The sequence below is a fragment of the Calidris pugnax genome, unplaced genomic scaffold (genome assembly GCF_001431845.1).
Source record: "Calidris pugnax isolate Ruff unplaced genomic scaffold, ASM143184v1 scaffold70, whole genome shotgun sequence".
NCBI lineage: Eukaryota > Metazoa > Chordata > Aves > Charadriiformes > Scolopacidae > Calidris > Calidris pugnax.
The window spans coordinates 9,643,173-9,658,349 of NW_015090862.1; the positions used below are offsets into that span (position 1 = coordinate 9,643,173).

Below are 15,177 nucleotides of genomic sequence, written 5' to 3' on the forward strand. Positions count from 1 at the left end.
GAGGGAGCGGAGGTCCCGGGCTCGCCCCGGCCGGCGGCCCCGAGGGGGTCAGCCCTGCCGTGAGGGAGCGGAGGTCCCGGGCTCGCCCCGGCCAGCGGCCCCGGGGCGGGCGGGCCCAAGAGGGAGGCGGCCTCGGTGTCCGCGCCGGTGGCAGCAAGGCCTCGCCGAGCGCGGCCGGGGGGTCAGCCCCGCACCGGGGCTCCGCTGGTGTCGGGGATGGGGGAGTGGGCGCGGCGGGGGCCTCTCCGGTACCCGCAGCCGTCACTGTGGGGCAGCGCCGCCGCCCCGGTAGCGGCAGGCGCAGTGCGGCACCGGACCGTGGGCTGGAGTCACCGAAAGGGAGCGCCCGCCGAACCCGTTCTGCCGCCCCGCCGTCCTGGGGGCGTCTCTGTCGGGCCACCGCCGCGGCGGCAGGAGGAGGTGGGCGCCCGGGGCGGCCCGGAGCCGGTCGCCCCTTCCTTGTGGCGAGCCTGATGTGCGAGGCTTTGCCAAGGGGTGGAAAGGTGCCTTGCGGGAGCGGGGTGGGGTGTGTGCACTGGGGGAATGTTTAAACCGTTAATCTGGGGCCAGCCGGTTAGAGGATAATGGCAACGAGCTTTACTCTTGCGAGTAAGAGTTTTGTAACTTCAGTAGTTGTGACTCCCGGCAGCAGATGGTTCATGAGCTGAAGGACGTAGTCCCTCTTGAGAGCTGAGCACACGGTGGATATTCCAGCGAGGGGAAAAAACTGTAGTTGTCCCGAGTGTCTCTGCCTGAAGTGTCACGCTGCAGCTGAAGGTTTGCTCTGGTCGCTGGTGGTTCCTCTCAGGCTTGTTTACTGGGAATGAGTCTGGAGACCTGGCGAGAGAACAGCTCCCAATGCTTGGGATTCTGTGTGAGTCCCTTGGGCCTCAGGATGTAGCTGTTCTGTGATTCCTCTGCATAAGTACTACTGCAAAATTAATTGTGACAAAGTGCCTTCCACAGTAGATTAGGTAGTGGACCTAATAAGTGCGAGAAGAGATTGAATGTTGATGCTTGTAATTAAGCACTTCTCTTGTGATTGGCCAGCATTCTATTTCTGGCTACTTGTCCACTTCTATTGCATAGAGGTTGATTTTATTTACCTGTGGCCATCAATACATGCAGAACTGTGGCCAAAGATAACTTTTACACTTTGAGCTTGTTTATAGGCTGGGTGGTAGGTTATAGCAGAACACAGTTAGGTAGATTTTAGCTGCTGTGGTTTGGGTTCTGCGCAGAACTGGCTGTTTTCTTGGATAGAGATTGGAATTGGGTAAAATACACAAAAATATTGCATTGCAATGCATTACCTAATAAACCTTTCCAGTAAGGTTTTTCTTTAAAGAAAAGTTTTTTTAAAAGTTGATAACCAATTACTTTCCTCTGTGATACTTGTAGAAATTTAATTAATTTGCTTTCTAACAACAGCTTAATTAAGATATTTCCTTATAGTTTGTTTTCTCAACCTCCTAAAGGTATATAAGCCAATAACTCTGGAAAACAGTGTTTTCTATTTCCTTTTTTTTTTTTTTTTTTAACTGAAAACTCACTGTTTTTATGTTTGTACTATCTTAATCTGCTTAAATTCAATCTGGTTTAGCATTCAAATGCTAAATAATACTGAGCTCTCCTGGTCAGTCTTAACTGACATTTTTTTTAAGTGCATTTTCTTCAGTATAAAACAGACTTATTCCAAAAGCATGGGAACAAACAGCCTTGCAGTAAAAGGGATAAGAGATGTGTCAATGGAGGTGTGACAGTCACTGACCATCTTCAAGATAAGTCTATTTAAAAAAATAAATAAATAAAAGGGGGGAGCTCTGTAATGCTAAGTCTCCTGATAGAAACTACGTTTCTGTGGACTGTGAGTCACATCACCCTGATCTTGGTGTGGCTCTAGGAGAGCTGTGCTGCCAGAGCGTTAAACAAGCTGCCGACGCCGTAACAAACCACTGTCTCTTGAAAGCATTTGTTGAACATACTTTGCTGGTGACAGAACTAGTTTTAAACAGCAGAACTGTCTTGGGCTAAGCAGAGCCCTTGCTATAAGATGGAGAAGTGTATCGTTGGCTTTGCCTTTCCAGGCAGTGTTCTAAGGCTTGTGTACGAACCTTCATTAGCAGGGTGATTTTGTGCTCTGTAAGTAGTACCAACTGCCGTGTTTTGTTGTGCATAAGTGTGCTGTGTGTTAAAAGGGTCTTGTAAAAGCTTAAGAGTTCAGCTCAGTTCAGTAGGCTAACTATGAATTTTCCCCTTTACCTTAATTTTTGTTCTGTAATTCCCCCGTTCCTTTATCTCCAGGTATCCAAAGTAGAGAGTTGATGTGGTGTTGGCTGACTTGATCCTACAGCTGATGTTTAACTTGGGAGGTAAATGTGAAGGCTTTTGTGGCTTTTTTTTAAAACAGTTGTCTACAAATGACACTTCAGATTGTTTGTTTCTGTATAATCTGAAACAATTTAGAAGCAACATGATACTGCATTCTCATCAGTTAGACCGCTGTTAGTGAAACTGCGCCTTGTGTGGGCTCAGAAGCATGCTTACTGCAAAATTTCTTTGGTCAGAGAGGGTAATTATTCCCTAGTTAGCATTACAAAAATGAAGTCTTGTTCTGTTGGTCTGGAGGTGGTGTGTGTTGCCAAGCAGGCGGCCACTGTGCCGGCTCTCTGTGTTTAATAAAACACAAACCAAAATTCTGCATTCACGAGCTTCCGGAGACAGACAGTCCCTCTTAAAACCGTCTCGCAGACGGAAGTTGCAAAACTTACTCTTCACAATTCATCTCTTTCTGACTTGGAGAGAGCAGGACATATGTCCATCAGGTAACTTTTATTTCTAAGGCTACAACACCTTCCTCCCCTTGCTTGAGCAGTCTATCCATATCTTTAAATAACTGCCTGCATGAGATAGATGATAAACAGCCTTCTAAAGTGAAACTAATTTATTTTAGAGTTGTTTGGGGTTTTTTTTCTTTTTTTGAAGGGGGGGTGGGGTGGAGGAAATACGTCTGCGTCTTGGAAACTTCCTGTAAAACAGTAATTAAAATTGTTTTTACAGTGGACACCTCTTGAGATTCTCCCCCTCTGTCCCAAATTAATGGTGCTGTAGGGGTTAACAATGGGGCTTCATAAAGAATTTGGGGTACACGGAGATGAGGGATGTTAAGATAGCACATGAAGTTGCAGAATGAATTGCTCAACCACATCTGGCATAGTGGAGAATTTTTGAAGCTGACCTTAGAAGATTTTCTTTAAAATATTTCAGGTTTCTAGTTTAGTTTTCAGACTTTTGTCTGTACCATAAATGAGTTCTGTTCCTTTTCAGTGAAAAAGCTGGAATTCTTGCCAGATGACTCAAGAAATTAAACAAAGGGGAGCAGGTATAGAACACTGGAAGGTCTTGTCCTAATTTGCCTTTCAGGTTACAATGGTTACTCATTCTTTATTGGCAATGTGGCAATAAGGAACTGAATTAAAATGAGTTTATACCTGTTTCATTACCGAAAAGCCAAAAACTCATATTCATTGTGTGCAAACAATGGATTTAGAACAGGAAAACTTCTTGGTCACTGTAGCAGAGGGAGAGAAATGTGGATTAACCTTGACTGTCTTCTAGATAACACAATTGCATATCCAGTGCTACAGTTGTCAGGATGTATCATGCTTTAGGGTTCTGGCTCTTGCTTGTTAGGTGACAAGGTGCAGCTCTAGCAGGGCTAAGTGTGGATTTCTGACCTTTGTTTCCAGCTCCTTTGCTGATATAAAAGCTGAAGTGACCATGGCTACAGAACTAAGTATTTGGGGTACAGTCAAAGATCCCACATCTAGGAAGATGTAAACTCTTGTTGTATTTAACTTTTGTTTTCCTATCAAGCTTAGGGCTCACTACATCTCCTGCAAGGACAGACACAGTCCCTTGCTCAAAGCTTACCCTGATGGCTCGCAGCCCTGGGAGTCACCGAGAAGGGGTCTGTCTGGTGTGTGCACATGCTGGTACATCCTGACATTGAAGTACAAATGTAATGATGTGTTTGGCTGACACATCACAGTGAGTGGAATGGCAGTTGGTATGTCCACAAAATTACCTCGTTCAATGTTTCAGTGATGCACAATACCTTCCAAATTCTTCTCTTTGTGGCAGTCGTCTCTTCAGGATTGTAGTATTACAGCTGGAGTTACAGCAGAAGCACTGCCTGTGCTATTGGATCAGATACACTTTCCTGCCATGATAACCAGAAAACGTTCCTAGGATTTGTTAGAATTCATTTGCTTGTATGAAATTTCCACTTCCTGGCAGATGCCATGATTGATTTATTTTTTATTATTTTTTTTCCTCCCTCCCTCCCTTCCTTCCCTCCCTGAATTGATTACAATCCATTTGCAAATTAGTGGTTTAGCTGCAACAAAGGTTTAGTAATGCAGTTATTATTCTTGCCTTGAAGACTCATCCAGACATATAAATAAATTCTACCTTCTGTAGTTGTTACTCCTGCCTTTCCTTATCTTGTAGCCTCCCATTTACTGAAAGATGTCAGCAATTGGAGTAGTGTCCTCCTGTTCCTGTCTCCGTCCTGGTGTATGGCTGCTGAAACCAGGAATGCAGAAGATGAGCTCCTTCGGCTTGCATACAGCAGCCAGGTGTGCTGCCAAGGATTACTATGAAGTGCTTGTGTTGGGTGGAGGTGCTGGTGGAATCACCATGAGTGCTCGGATGAAGAGGAAAGTGGGGGCAGAAAATGTGGCTGTTGTTGAGCCCAGTAAGGTAAGTCTTCCTTGGCTGTAAAGCCTTGAAAAGAATAAGTGTTTTACACGTGACCAGATTGGTTCAATTCTCATCCCTCTGCAACCCCACATGTTTTTAGCTGTGGAGGGGAAGCCAACTGGCCATCTTTTAGAAAGCTTTGCATGAAATTGGTTGCTTCATGACAGATCCATGCATCCCTCCAGCTTGGTCATGCAAAACTCTTAGTTATTTATACAGCTTCTTCTGTTAAGAATAATACACCGTTAAAAGCACGTTGCTTCCTAATTGGAGTGATGTGCTTTCATGATAAAGTCCCTTTAAACAGTTATTAAATATCCGCTTGAACATTTCTTTCAGACTCATTACTATCAGCCGCTGTGGACCCTGGTTGGTGGTGGTGCAAAGCAGCTGGCAACTTCTGCCCGTCCAACAGGAAGTGTAATGCCTAAAGGTGTTGAGTGGATCAAATCTCGAGTTACAGCACTGGATCCAGATAAGAACTGCGTTTGGCTGGAGAATGATATCAAGGTAATTAAGTTTTTAAAAAACAAAAGTTATTCCTAGGCTCTTATTCTATGTCATGAGTTATCTGTCTACCTTCTGCAGATCCCCTTGGAACTGCCTGTTGAACAAGACCTTCTTCCAGCATCTAGGAGGCCAGGAAATTCCACTTCTCTTATCAGAAATACTTGATCCTGAAGTCTGTTTCTAATAAAAATTGTTATAGATAACTAGGTTAGAATAATATCAACTTAAAATATAATTTTCATAAGTCCTTTCCCTGTTTATAGTAAACTGAACACAAAAGATAGAATATTTTGCTCCATACAGTTTTGTGTAGAGCAAAGGCTGTCTGTATAACTCATAATGTAGTTAGCATTTTAACTGTAAGTCATTCTTTTAGCTTAACATGTACCTTACTAATGCTCCCTCTATCTCCTTCCCTTATTACTTTGTTGCTGTCAGGTAATTTGAATTTGCTTTGAGGTAATGTTTTGGTTTTTTGTCTAAAATGTTTTTCTTTTTTTTTTTCCTCCCTTACACAACAGATATCTTACAAGTATCTGATAATTGCCCTTGGGATTAGTCTGCATTACGAAAAGGTATTTGTTTTACAGTAATCATGTTTTTACTAGTTTTAATGGCATCACATACCCCTATGATTCACTAAAGTAAATGGTTTTTCAGTACACTTTTTTTTACTGCAAGACATTGAATGCTAATAGGAATTAAAGAGTCAGAAGACAGCCTAATGACTTTATTCCTTCCACAGATCTCTATGTAATAACCCAAATTACCCTTGGGAAGGTCTTTTAAGACAGCTTTGCTGCATCTCTATGGCAATATCAGCAGATGGGGCAAAGAGTTAAATGTGGAACTTAAAGGCAGTCTGTAATAACGAGATAATAAGGTAGTTCCAAGCATCTCTAATGGAAACAGAAGTGAGGAACACACAGTAGTCAGTAAAATTTGACCCACCCTCACCTTCAGAAGGGACCAGCTGAGTTACCACGCTTGTGTTTAAATAGGCACTGGGGCCCTTCCCCTCTATTGGGTTTCCTGTACACTTTATACAGTGGCACTCAGAGGAAAATGTTAATACCAGTGTATGGCACAAGAATGACCAATGTGTAGGAGGAGGAGGAAAGCACAAAGGCAAGATGTTTGAGTGATTTGACTCTCATGGTTTTAACCTGACCTGAATATGATGTAGTACCTGATAATTTATTTGAGTATCTCTTTGAATAGCTCCCAAGACACATGTAAACAAGAGCTAGTCTTAGTTAACTATAGTCACACCAGATAAATTCTGCTGATTAGGTCAGTGGAACGAGGAGTTGAATTGTGAATTGTGTTCACTCACCCTCTCAGTCTTCGTTTATATCTCTTCAGTACAACCTGATGAAACTGTATTCAGTAGTAGAAGCCATGTCATACAGTTAATCACCATTACTCTATTGTGAATAAAATTAATAGCAACAGGTTTATATGGCTTTAAAATGAAAGTGGCCAGTTTAAAAAGAGGGGTGTTTACTCTTATTTGTCTTCACCAACAGCATACTTCTGATGTAGAGTGTAACGTCCCAAACACATTGCAGTGTGTGTGATGTGACTCCGTTTTCTCACAGAATTCTTCTGAAGTGGGGACAACCCCCTCTCTCACAAGCAGATGCTCAGGCATAGGAGAAGTAGTAGGGGGATAATTATTGGAGACAGTCAAGTTAAAATAACCTTAGGAAATCCAGGTATCTGCAACTACTGAAAAATTTCATTCACCTTATAAATTTTTGTAACGCCTTCTTTTTTTTTTATGTGATTTTTACTTACAGTGATGGGGCAGTGACTTTATATATTCTTACTCTGAATTTCATGCACTAGTCTACAAAAAGTTGGGTCTGGGTCTGCACTGCACATTTACGCTACAGATGTTGCAGACCAGATCCTTTCAGTAAATGTCAGATCTACTAAATCATCTACTAAATTCTAATGGAGATACCTGTTTGATTGCCAGGCTTCTTGTTAAAAATGCCAAATATCAAATAGGTGTGGGCTTTCTTTTTGCTTGCATCTTCTTAAATAGCTGTTTCTCAAGCATTTAATACTTGACAATGATGACAAAATTTTTGCTATCTATACTTTAAACCTTAATTTCATTTTCTTAGATCAAAGGCTTGCCTGAGGGTTTTGATCACCCTAAAATAGGTTCCAATTATTCAGTTCATACGGTAGAGAAAACATGGAAAGCTTTACAAGATTTCAAGGAAGGAAATGCTATCTTCACTTTTCCAAATACTCCAGTGAAGTGTGCGGGGGCTCCTCAGAAGATCATGTATTTATCAGAGGCCTACTGGAGGAAAGTAAGTATTTTACTCTGTCTGCCAGTGCTTCTTCCCACAGCTGGAAGGAAGGCTTGTTCTATGGGGTCCATATTATCTTTAAGACAAATAAAAAACATGAGAGAAATGTGACTCAGGATTATTAAGGTGACTGAGTTGCTTTTTCTATTATTAATGTATAATAAATGAAGCTGAATTCTACATAAATATTTAGGATATATTTAACACTGGATAAACTTGTAGAATTCAGAATCCATAAGGAAATAAGGTGAGCTACAGATAAAAGTCTTCTCAGCCTAATTTAAAATTTCAAGTGGTGCATTAAAATGACGCTAGCTGGAATTAATTGTTCCTTTAAGTACTTAATACCTATTGCCATTTGTCTTCCTGCTAGTCTGAAAAGGGGCTATGCTTGCTCCTTGTGGCACACCATCTCAGCATCAGGAGGAGTCTTAGCCAGGCTGTTAAAGCAAGCTTAGTAGAAACAACCGACAACTCCAAGTGGAAGTGTCTCAGGCTTCATATGTGTTAAAGTTTCACGAGCTGGGCGAGTATCTGAATAATGCATACAACTGAAGGTGTCAGAAAGAGATATAATGCTCAGCTGCTACAGGTGCTGGGCCTGCACACAGCGGTTCCTCAGTGAATTGCAGCCACCTCTTCCCAGTAGCAATTTGGCAGGGGGGTAATTTTAGTACCTCACTCAGAAAGGGCAAGGATAATCTTGTCTAGCTTCTAGTATGGTGTGAAATAGCTGAACCTCGTGAGTTCTAGTGTTAATACTTCATTAATTGTTGAACTACACTAATAGTTCTATCAGCTCTTCAGTAGTACAGCACAGTTCTATAGTCTCTGCTAGCTTGTTACAGTTTTTTAATAGAAAATGTTAATTTGATCTCTCTGTGCAGACAGGAAAGCGTTCCAAAGCAAACATAATGTTCAACACTTCACTTGGTGTCGTTTTTGGTGTCAAGAAGTATGCTGATGCATTACTTGAAATAATCAAGGAGAGGAATATTGCTGTTAACTATAAGCGCAACCTTGTAGAAGTCCGAGCAGACAAGCAGGAAGCTGTGTTTGAAAACCTGGACAAACCTGGAGTGACTGAAGTTCACCAGGTCAGGAGCTTTCAGACCTCAAGTTTGGTCCTGTTTCTTTCCCTTCTATACTGTACCATAACTGCTGCACTAGAATAACGTGTCTGCTTTGTTGTATACTGCCTTTACCTCCTTAAAGCACCATCTCTAACTGTAGCAGATTTAAAAGTTTGAAACTATGGTGGAGAGAAGAAAAAAATACTTCATAAACCACATATTGAGTCCAGTGTGCCTTGTTAGTATAACCTGGGGAGAGTCTCAGATGTGTATGGAGGAAAGCAAATTGCTGTTATAATGTTACCTGAGAAGGTTCATAGTAATAAAAGGATGCACGTAAAATCTGAAAGCAAGATTTTATTCTATATATTTGTGTTTAAAAAAAAAAAAATCAACAAACTAAGAAAACCCTTCTCCACACTGCTCTTACCATCTTCTATCACCACAGGTATGGCTTACTCTGATAAACCAGCCATTAAGTGCCTTTTCTTTCTGTCTAGTATGAAATGCTCCACGTCACACCGCCAATGGGGCCACCTGATGTGCTCATCAACAGTCCTGTTGCTGATGAAATTGGCTGGGTGGATGTAAATAAGGAAACTCTACAACATAAAAAGTATCCTAATGTGTTTGGTATTGGAGACTGCACCAACCTTCCAACATCAAAAACTGCTGCAGCTGTAGGTAAACTTGCGTGTGTGTGTTTGTGCATGCAATGAGAAGTGTGAGAGTGACAGTAAGCTTTCTTGCTTAGTTTGTTACTTCTGAGGTCTTGGCTTCGATTATTTCAATTTCTAAAAAGACCCAAGACTCCTGGGCCAAATAATTAGTTACAGACCATGCTGATGGCATTAACCCACAGTTCTCTTGTTCTGAGTGCCTCACAGAGGAACTAATTCTGTTTCTTGTGTTCATGGAATGGCATAAAATGAGCATACTCTTGCATTCCGTTACCATTCAGTAACAAAACCTTCTGCTCTATCTGAGAAGCTCATGCATACATGTCAGCCAACTGATAAGTCACAGTTGAAGAATTGCTTGTTCTGTACTTGCAGCCACAGGGTCCAATAGAAAAACACTGTTAGGCATATGGTCTCACAACTGCAAAAAAAATGTGAAGAGGGTGGAAAAAAGAAGGCTATACAGTACGTTATTGGTGTAACTTGAAGAATGGCATAATCAACTATTCCAGCAAATGGGGCTAGAATACTTCCTTCACAGCACTCAAAATAAAACAGTACTCCAGTGTGCCAGTCTTAGTGTTTGTGAAGACAGAGCAAGTATAGTTTAGCATAAGAGAACAGGTATAGGCTAAAACCATACAGCTCAACTTTCATTAAGCTTTAGCATGTTGGAAACAGTGAGGCCAAAGCATTATCCCAAGGTTTTGGTTTTTTTTACCTGGGACTGTAAACTTCCCAAATTGATTTGACACGCAAGTTCAATTACAGCTAAATTGTCCAACAAAATGCCTGGCTACTAGTGCTTGCTCTAATAATGCTAATAATTGCTGCCTGAAACAGAGCCTTAATGCACTCTTTTTTTTTCTTCCTTATGTAGCTGCCCAGTCGGGAGTGCTTGATAAAACTATTTCCCTGGTCATGAAGAACCAGTTGCCAACTAAAAAGGTACCTACAGCTCTTGTAGAGAGAAGTTATCTTGAATGTTTTCTCAATTCTTATGCAGGAAGTCTTGCAAGCAGCTACACCGTGTGAACCGGAAGGCAGGAAGGGCTTTACATCAGCAGCTGGGCTGTAAAATGGCTAAATACTGTATGTCACAATAGTAATTTAGTTGCACAATTCATATTCTTGATACTGTTGTTAAAAACATTATCTATTTAATTCTTCGACTCCTAAGCTGAAAGACTCATTATTCTGGATTCTTCACCAATGCAAGTGACTTATTTGGAGCAAGACTGTTGATTAGTATCATCCCTACTGCAAGAAAACCCATATGAACTTTACACATCTCTGATACGTTAAACTTGCCTCCCCTTTACAGAGCATGATCTTTTAAGGGGTTAAATTGAAGGTTTTGCACTACAGAAGATGTCAAGCCTATAACAATGTTCAAATTTCTCTTTGAGACTTAGCTTTCATTTTACATATGGCTTCTGAATTGATATTCCTTGGGGTAATAACCTGAGTATCATTATCCATGCTCCTGTGATCCTCTGGAAATTTTGACAACTACAATGAAGATCCTGTTTATATACTGTTAAAGCTAGCCCCAGCTCTCATCGTCATCTAGTGGCCACCTATTCTGCTGGGTACAATAATAACCAGCAATTAATGACACAAAGTCCTATTGTTCTAGGCTAGTTCTAATTTAAGCAAATCTACATTTGAAATAAAATGGCTTAGTTTTATGGTTATTCAACCATAACTGGCTTAGCAGCCTTCCAACCTCACTGGCATTAATGTTATAAACACAGAAATCTTGTAGTAACTTATTTTGAAATAGGAGTGTTAACCATATAGCTTGTAATATCTCAGCATTTAGACTTTACTCAAATTAATGAAAAGGGGATATTGATATTCTTCATTGCAGTACGATGGCTACACTTCCTGCCCACTAGTAACAGGCTACAACAAGGTGATTCTAGCAGAATTTGACTACGACGCTCAGCCTTTGGAGACCTTTCCCATTGACCAGAGCAAGGAGAGAGTAACCATGTACCACATGAAAGCCGATATGATGCCTTTTCTCTACTGGAATATGCTACTTAAGTAAGTATTTAAATGCTGAGCAGGCAGAGCTGCTGTGATCATTCAGAAAAAAGGCAGATAGAGATACCATTCTGCCTTAGTTCCTTAGCGGAGTAGAAGCACATACAGAGCATCCTTAGTCATGACTAAGATGAACTTTTTGAGGATTCTGGGTGCTTTGCTAATAACGGCTTTGTTCAAGCAGAATAGGCTTGAATTATACAGAAGGGCACCCCTTGCCCAAGGCTGATTCTCCAGAACAACCCCATAACACTCAGCTCTCAGCAAGCAGGGCATCTTATGGGAGTGAAACAAACACTCCCTCCAACTCTGAGAGTGCATATGTAAAACCTGATGGAATACTTTCTCCATTTCTAGGGGATATTGGGGAGGACCAGCTCCTGTCAGGAAGATAATGCATCTGGGCTTGAAGTAACTGCTGGTTCTGTGGTGGTAAAACACTTTTGAAGGAGACACTTCACACTGGATCAATATGCATCTTCCCTGTTGGACAACCACATGGTAGACTTTTTTTTAAATCAAGCTTTTGTCCAAAATTCACTTTTCCGCCTACTTGGGATTAAGTTTCCACTGCTCTTCTATGTAAACCAAAGCCTTCAACTGCTTCTGTATATACACAGGAGCTTGAATCTAACTATGAACTTGCTTTAAGCTACAGAACACTACCAAAATCTTCTATTCAATCAATTTTAAAGCTGTTCTATATGTAAAGTTTTTTCTCCCACTCTAAACTGAATTATCTACATCTGAGGATCAATGCATGCACTGGATGTAAGAGAATAATTCAATGCTAGTAAAATGGCCTGAAAATCTCCTATTCTCTTATTTTGGAAGGGGAAAACCTGTCCTTGTTTCTTCATCAAGAAGCATGGATTATGGAAATTCATGCAGGTTACTGAAAGAAAAGAACTCTAAGCAGCGTATGTGTACATATACACACACTCTCCTAGGATAGTTGTGCTGCTTCACATCAGTATCACCATATTTTAGTCTCACAGGTTAACAACTTAGTGAAAAGAATACCCGATAGAGTGACAACTGGGAGAAGACCAAGATCATCTAAGGCCATATACTAGGTTGAAACACAAATTGAGAGGACAGACAAGGGGGAAGTGCTTTTAATCATGACCACATGTAACTTCGTTTCAAGGGAAGATTGAACAAAGACAAATTTGAGTTGAGAGTCTTCACAGAAGCTGGAACTTTAGTGGCAGTCAGGTAGACAGCGCAGAGCAAACAGGAATCATCTTCACCCAAGAATCATCCACAGCAGCTTATTTCTGAATAGAAAGATATATATGAACATATTTAAAATTATAGCTTCATGTTTTTCAGCATAGCCTTTAAAAGGATTGCCTTAAAGTTGCAATTTTAAGTATGAACACGTACCTGCATGTTAAGTAATTCTTCGATCTTATTCTGGATCTGTCCATACACATCATTAAACAGCTCCTCCTTTGATTTTGTTCCATTCAAGTGCACTTAAAGTAATAAAGTAAAATAACAGAGCTGTAATTGAACGCCTCTGTAAGCCTGCCAGATCCTAATTGAAAGAGCATGCACTTGACTGGTATCAGAAATACACTCCCATGCACCTGCTTCAACTCCTCTCATACATCTAACCACTATGTAGATCCCAGGCTTGAAAAGCACTCTCATAAAGCAATCTTTCAGAAGTGCTTTTGTCATTAAAGACTTACCCACATCGACTCCGAGATCTTCCATTATCTTCCTGTGCTTTACATACATAGGCCAAACGTGGCCATCAAACAATCCAGGTGGATCAGGTACGGTGTAATTCCTTGAACTATAAATTAAGACATTGTTATTTAAGAGTAGGCTAATAACAGTTGAGGGAAATGACAGATAGTTCATTCAGTTTCTCTACTGAAGCTGCCTGAGCCCGCTGCCTGTAGTGTAGTTTCTGAGCTTATCAAAAGTCAGTCTTTAGCATAGCTGCAAGTATAAAGATACCCCCAAAAAGTTGGAATTTGATGTGTTAGTCCAAAGTATTCAAGATACAAAAGGATTCCTAAGACTGACTGATCTTAATATTGATTAATAACCTTCCCTTAAAGCTTCAGCAGAAATTTGGGTAAAATAGCCATCTGCTTATTCCTCTGAAATGCAAGTTTTTCAAGTTTAACACATCTTATTTGCATTACTGACAGTGTATGTGTACAACAGTACAGCCAAATATAAAACCCTAGGACAGTTCAAGACCCGGGAACCACTGGAGAACCAGAAAGGGAGAAAGCCTCTTGAAAGATCTGCACTGAAACTGAGCATTAGCCTCACACACACAAGAGTTTGGTAGAAAGCTTTTGGCTTTGTTTGGTGAAGTAAGCTACAGTCTTCTAATACAGCAGCTACACTAGTGTTTAAGCTTTCGCACCTAAAGCTTTTAAAGAGAAACAAAGCCTTGAACACAGATGTTATTGGGCTAGCAAGGGAACAGGGAAAGAAACTTACCTCCTCCTCCTTTTACACTCTTCATATGGAATAGAAAGAAAGTACCGATGGTGGAATACGTCAATCAATGGCCTGAAAGAGATACATTTAGTTACAGATCGACTGTTTGATTAGTAGCAAAAAACAGAAAAGTAAAACTACATCTATTTCCTGTACCTAGAGCTATCTTCAGACTTGTGACACCTAAACTCAGCAGCAGTCTGTACCAGCTGCTCACTCTTTGTTTAGGACATGTCTTTTTATTCCCTCAGAGTTTTGCCCAATATGAAGTCACATTTGATTACCTGTAGGTGTAAAGTAGAAAGCCTTCAACAATAAGAATGTGGACTGTTTCGTCTCCTCCCTCTTTATCTTGTAAGATTTCAGCATCCAATGTGTTGTTGATCCCATGAGAACGTTCAAACTTGACTGGGTTTTTTATCCAAGCGTTTATGGTACTCATCATAGCTTCCATATCCAATGCACTAATCACTAAGACAAGACAGAAAACTATCATTAAGAAGTACTTAAGTATCATCTAGTAATAATCAGTATGAAAATAGCACATGTAAAGGATCAAAATACTCAAAGTTTTTGAGTTACACTTTAACAACACTGTTGCAAAGCCTTACCATCATACTGTTTAAACCCATCTTCAACTTCTATTTCATCTTGGGGCTGAAACAGTGATAAGAAAAAAACAAAACTGCTTGGTCAGGACAGCTATTGGGAAGCTCGTACCCACTTCAAAGCAAGATTCAAGATCCGAACCCTGAAGCTAGGAAGAGGAATCTTAACCCTCCACCAGGTTTCTTTGCATGCAGATAAAAAGCAGCAGTAACAAGGCTAAGATAAGCAGCCCGCTCCTCTATCTTCCCGCCGACACGAGCACACCGTATAGCAGCACTCCGAGAAGACGGAAAGTCACCAACAGACGCATTACGGCGCCGGCTTATCCACCAGCGACGCGGCCACCCCAGCCCAGCGCTGCCGAGGATCGGCCGCGGCCGGTTCGGGGAAGGAGAGGAGCGGGCCGGGCGGCGCAGACGGCGGGCGAGGCGCCAAGGCGAGCGGGCGGAAGCAGGCGGGGGTCCCCCCTCGCCTTCCCCCGCCCTGCAGAGGGCGGCCGGCGCCCGCCTCACCTTGAAGAAGTCATCCTGGTGCACCACGCTGCAGTTGGGCAGGGCCTGCATCAGCCGGCGGGTCAGGGTGGTCTTCCCGCCGTTGGTCACCCTGCGGCGAGGAGACACCGGCCGTCGGCGACCGCGGCGGGACACGTGCGCGCGCTGCCCGCGCCGCTGCGGCACGAGGAGGGCC

General features: G+C 41.8%; 2 protein-coding genes across 7 annotated transcripts in view; one reads left to right on the forward strand and one right to left on the reverse strand.

The window, feature by feature from the left end:
* The window catches only part of SQRDL (sulfide quinone reductase-like (yeast)), a 16,711-nt gene extending 4,490 nt beyond the window's left edge, over positions 1 to 12,221 (forward strand). The window contains exons 1-11 of one of the 6 annotated variants that reach the window (XM_014944465.1): positions 176 to 420; positions 2,305 to 2,372; positions 4,513 to 4,764; positions 5,104 to 5,274; positions 5,796 to 5,849; positions 7,410 to 7,604; positions 8,492 to 8,701; positions 9,178 to 9,361; positions 10,238 to 10,305; positions 11,231 to 11,409; positions 11,767 to 12,221. In XM_014944465.1, the coding sequence (XP_014799951.1) occupies positions 4,531 to 4,764; positions 5,104 to 5,274; positions 5,796 to 5,849; positions 7,410 to 7,604; positions 8,492 to 8,701; positions 9,178 to 9,361; positions 10,238 to 10,305; positions 11,231 to 11,409; positions 11,767 to 11,824 (1,353 nt within the window). In that variant the 5' untranslated portion in view covers positions 176 to 420; positions 2,305 to 2,372; positions 4,513 to 4,530 and the 3' untranslated portion in view covers positions 11,825 to 12,221. Of the gene's footprint in view, positions 1 to 175; positions 421 to 1,536; positions 2,373 to 2,407; positions 2,826 to 3,876; positions 4,070 to 4,512; positions 4,765 to 5,103; positions 5,275 to 5,795; positions 5,850 to 7,409; positions 7,605 to 8,491; positions 8,702 to 9,177; positions 9,362 to 10,237; positions 10,306 to 11,230; positions 11,410 to 11,766 lie in introns of those variants that run through there. The other 5 variants (XM_014944466.1, XM_014944469.1, XM_014944468.1 and 2 more) reach the window with 5 other exon arrangements.
* Positions 12,222 to 12,498: 277 nt separating this feature from the next.
* Positions 12,499 to 15,122, reverse strand: LOC106889456 (nicotinamide riboside kinase 2-like). The gene is made up of 7 exons (XM_014944471.1): positions 15,003 to 15,122; positions 14,493 to 14,538; positions 14,166 to 14,352; positions 13,882 to 13,953; positions 13,110 to 13,216; positions 12,799 to 12,890; positions 12,499 to 12,689 (listed from the first exon to the last, which is right to left on the reverse strand). Exons 1-7 carry the CDS (start codon positions 15,051 to 15,053, stop codon positions 12,684 to 12,686), a joined length of 561 nt encoding a protein of 186 aa, XP_014799957.1. The 5' UTR covers positions 15,054 to 15,122; the 3' UTR covers positions 12,499 to 12,683.
* Positions 15,123 to 15,177: the final 55 nt, after the last annotated feature.